The sequence below is a fragment of the Octodon degus genome, unplaced genomic scaffold (genome assembly GCF_000260255.1).
Source record: "Octodon degus isolate 3935 unplaced genomic scaffold, OctDeg1.0 scaffold00037, whole genome shotgun sequence".
NCBI classification, from domain to species: Eukaryota; Metazoa; Chordata; class Mammalia; order Rodentia; family Octodontidae; genus Octodon; species Octodon degus.
In genome coordinates, this window is record NW_004524613.1 from 4,588,974 (window position 1) to 4,593,493 (window position 4,520).

General features: G+C 45.9%; 1 protein-coding gene across 1 annotated transcript; it reads left to right on the forward strand.

Moving 5' to 3' along the window:
* Nucleotide 1: 1 nt before the first annotated feature.
* On the forward strand, nucleotides 2–4,520 carry Raly (RALY heterogeneous nuclear ribonucleoprotein; the record flags this gene model as incomplete). Its single annotated transcript, XM_023714956.1, has 4 exons — nucleotides 2–95; nucleotides 1,434–1,506; nucleotides 3,632–3,798; nucleotides 4,426–4,520. Coding segments are annotated over 4 exons (429 nt in total), but the record flags the coding sequence as incomplete, so codon positions are not given.

A 4,520-nucleotide genomic window follows, 5' to 3' on the forward strand; every position in this document is an offset into this window, starting at 1 on the left:
CAAAGGATATGCCTTTGTTCAGTACTCTAATGAGCGCCATGCCCGGGCAGCTGTGCTGGGAGAGAATGGACGGGTGCTGGCTGGGCAGACCCTGGGTAAGCCAACCTTCTTCTAAAAGGGCTCTCTTAGCATCCTGCAAAGTGGCTGGTATCTTTTATTCTGTTTTTCCTATTGGTTTCCTTCTTTAGACCACCATCACTTCCACTTCTCTAAAATAGTATAACTTCAGTAGTTATAGGTTATATTTAAAATGTAAATTAAATAGTTACAAAGCCCTAGAGGGGAGAATTCTAGAAACTCCTGGAAAATGCTCTGTCCTGTCCCTGCTTTCTTACTGCTTTTGCTGTTTTATTGAGGCAGGGTCTTGCTATGTAGGTCAGGTTATCTTTGAACTCAATGTGTAGCCCAAACTGGCCTTGAACTTGTAATTATCCTCCTGCCCCAGCCTCTCAAATGCTGGGATTACAGGCATGTGCCATCACTCCTAGCTCCTCATTGCTTCTTAATAATAAGCTCTGTAGTTCTACTTAAAATGCACATTTCTCAGAGAAAAGGAACAGAGTGATCTTAGCATAGCCTGTTACCCCAGCCTGCAGTTGAGCCAAGTTGGAAACCTTTCTGAGAGCTAGGAAGAGCTAGGAACACAACAGCAAAGCAGGGCAGGTTCTCTTGGCCTTGGTGGTACATTGTGTGGTACATGTGTAACCACACACTGGTGTTCTGCCTTCAAATACATATTCATTGTTGTGTACGTATTTCTGTGTATGTATGTTTGAAAGGTGACATCTGTATATATAATGTATTAATAAATATGCAGTATATAGATGTGACAGCATATGGAGAATATGTGGAGATGTACCCTTGTGTTATAGGTACAGTGTGCTATTTGTGTTAAACACTTGAGCATGTAAGATACACATGCATTCATTTGCCAATGTTTCTTGAAGTCATGTCATGTGTTGTGCACTCTTCTAGACACACAGATGTTTGGTAGGATATCCATGAGAGTGTATGTTGGCCTTCTCACATGTATGCAATTATAATATAATTGTGGAGCCAGGCCTGAGCGTGTCTGAGGTGCCAGTGTTATCAGTGGTTGAGAGTGGATGTGAGTGTGTCTGTGTGTTTTTATGTATCTGATGTATGCATTCTCAGTTCTGCTTATGTAGACATGTATGATGTATGTCATGTTTGATTGGTTTGGTAGTGTATGTGCATGTGTCTGAGTGTCTGTGGAATATGCAAGTAGGCATGTCCATGTGATATCTGGATACAAGCCTGATTTTTGAAAACTATTGTGAAGGCCTTTGTCTCCCATCACTGTACTATCTCTATGCCACATAAACACATGAATTACTGTACTTGTGCATGATGGGGAAACGTGCACAGACAACTGTTCTCAGGTCAGCATTCTGACTCTTCATTCCCCACAGACATCAACATGGCTGGGGAACCCAAGCCCAACAGACCCAAAGGGCTAAAGAGAGCAGCATCTGCCATATACAGGTGGGCACTCTGTCAGTCAGTCAGTCTGTCTGTCTGTCTGTCTGTCTGTCTGTCTGTCTGTCTGTCTGTCTATATCCACAGAGGGAGTAATTGCTGGTGGTAACTGTCCTGAACCTAGAAGTTGGGGAGGCATTTAGAGTTGAGGGCCTATGGAAAGAAGACTGAGTGGCCACCCCTAAGCTCTAGCCCTCTCCCCTTTGTTTCCCCAGCTTTGACTATGATTACTTCCGGGACAACTTCTATGACAGGTGAGCAGGGGAGGGGTGTGCTCAGGCATGAAACAGCCAGGCTGGAAGGGTCCTGAGAGATTGCTGGTGCAGCCCACTGAGTCCTCCAGTTGGGAACAAACGCCCAGACCATGGACAGGCATTTGCCCAAGGTTGCTGCACAAGTCAATGGCAGAGCTGGAAATAGGGTCCATTTCTTCAGGTGCCCATGTTCGAGTTCCTATCATCATACCATCTTGTCTTCTAGTCTGATTCTGGCTTCTCTTTCCTCTAATGAGACACCAGGGGACTGTATACCCAAGGACCATAAATATAGCCAGCCAGAATACAGAGTAATACAGTTGCTAGTTGCAGTTAGTTTGAGTCCTCATATTTTTGTCTTGCAGTCTCTTCAGCCTTGTGAGGTATCCAACCAGAACAGAGCCTTAGAGCTCAGCCTCTTACCCTTACATTTATAGCCATCTGGCAGTCAGAATTAGTCCCTGGTGGTTTTATGTCCCACTCTCCATACCCAAGCCTACCCTGATCCCAGACTTGAAGCTGTGGGCTGTGCTCCCATGCCAGTGACACTAGCCATATTTTTGAGTAAAAGTCATGGTGAATACTGACCCAGCTCTTTCCTCTTCCTTGCTTCACTTCCTCCCTCCAACATACACACCCCAGGCAATCGGTATGATAGACATGCCTTAGCCTGGGAGTCAGAAGATTTAGGTACTGATTTCAGCTCTGTCACTGAGTGAATTATGACTTTAGGCAAATTTTGTGAAATGGGCTTGCACCAAATCATCTCTCCAGGCTCCTCTAGTTCTGGGATTCTGTGGTTCAGTGATTCTGACCAAGGCCAGAGCCGCCCCCTCCCCTTGGGGATAGAAATTCAAGGTTCAGGCCTGGATCCATTCCCAGAGACTCTCTAGCCATCACCATCCCCAAGGCAGGACTTCCTGAACAAAGGAGTGCCATAAATGGTACTTCGAATTGCCTGGTGATAGCAAGTATTATGTATTGCATGAGGATATAGTACCAGAGTGTACCCCTGACCGAGACTGTGATTCTCTGTAAAATAGTGGTAGTAGCAGGTGTGGGAGAGACACCTACTAAAACTACTGAGCTTCTCTCTGGTTAGCAGAAAAGGAAGCCCTCCAGGAGAGGACTGGGTAATAGTGCTGATCAGGCCCTGGCATCTGATTGAATTCCCGAGCCTTGCTGTGCTGTCAAGCCTTGGACTCCACCTTGGAAGTGGAGCAAGAAAGATTTTGTGGTGACCAGAAAAAGAAAGGCTTAGAGGCTGGCCTCACATCTCTGAACTGCTGACTTCAAGTTTAAGTACTCTGAAATTCTGCCTGGCAGAAATTGTAGTGTGATTAGTCAACCCTTCTTATTCTCTAACCCCAAACTGTCTTAGTACTGAATTTAATGGCTATCCTCATTAGGCCCATGGGAAAACTGAGTCAGCTCAGATGGGCTTGGGGATTCCCACCTATACCCAGCCCTACTGCTATTCTGGAGATTTGTACTGCTTAAAGATGTGAAAACTCTGACCAGATGTTGGGGTAGCAGAAGCCACGTTGTATAAATGGCTAGTTTGGGTCTCAGAGTGATCTAGAGAAGAAGGCTTATTTCTGGGGCTAGTCCGTTTGTTCCTCTTATTGACTTGGGACCACTATTATCTGATGTCTGTCCTGCCAACACCTGGCCAGGCTGGCTAGGAAAGTAGATACAGAGAGAATACCAGCAACCATCAGAGCTCAGGAAGTCTTCACAGAGGCTTTTGGGTGCAGGCAGAGGTGTACAGTCCCCTCTCCTCAGCTCCTTATTAGCCAAGTGTGTAGGGCTAGTACTGCAGTACTCTCTGGTGGCCACAGGCCATACTGCAGCCTCTGGCCTGTTTGCCTTCACAGACTCTTTGACTATCGAGGTCGCCTGTCACCAGTGCCAGTGCCCAGGGCAGTTCCCGTGAAACGACCCCGTGTCACAGTTCCTTTGGTCCGTCGTGTCAAAACTACCATCCCTGTCAAGCTCTTTGCCCGTTCCGGAGGCATGACTACCGGCTCAGCCAAGATCAAGTGTGAGTGGCACCATCATCATCTTGAAAAAAATGTATATTTTTATCATTAGCAAATAATAGAAGCACATTTTTATATCAGAAAATAGAAAAAAAAGGAACAAATTTCCCCCAGTTTTGCTGCTGTAACAGCAACCAATGTTTTCATGAATTTCTGAGAGGAAAAGTCTGATGTTTGAGGAGGTGGGGCTTGAAGTGGATAATAGAATCTAGTGCCGTTACATGGTTCCCAGTCAGGTGATACACAGGCCCATTACTCCACATTTTTTCTGACGTTCAGGCACTCAGCAAATCCAAATACAAAAGGCTTTCTTTTCACCCATTGTAAGATAGATTTCCAACTTCTAAGCAGAGACTGGTACTGTTGTGGAGATCCACACAGGAGCACACCATAAGCCTGCATTCCTGTTCCTTCTTAGCCCCTTGTAGATTGAGATGTCCAGGAGAGTAACATCCCGGTTCAGAAGCATGGGCTGGTCACTCACTCTGGGGGTGGTCTCCAGGCAACCTAAGAAGCCTTTCCCTGGCCAGGAAAAAAACAAAACTCTGCCTTTCTGATTGACACAGTGGGATTGGAGCTTTGTTAGATTTAAACCACCAGGTGACAGTCCTATTCCCCCCAATTCCTAGTAAAGAGCAGTGAGCTGCAGATCATCAAGACAGAATTGACCCAGATCAAGTCCAACATTGATGCTCTCTTGGGCCGCTTGGATCAGATTGCTGAG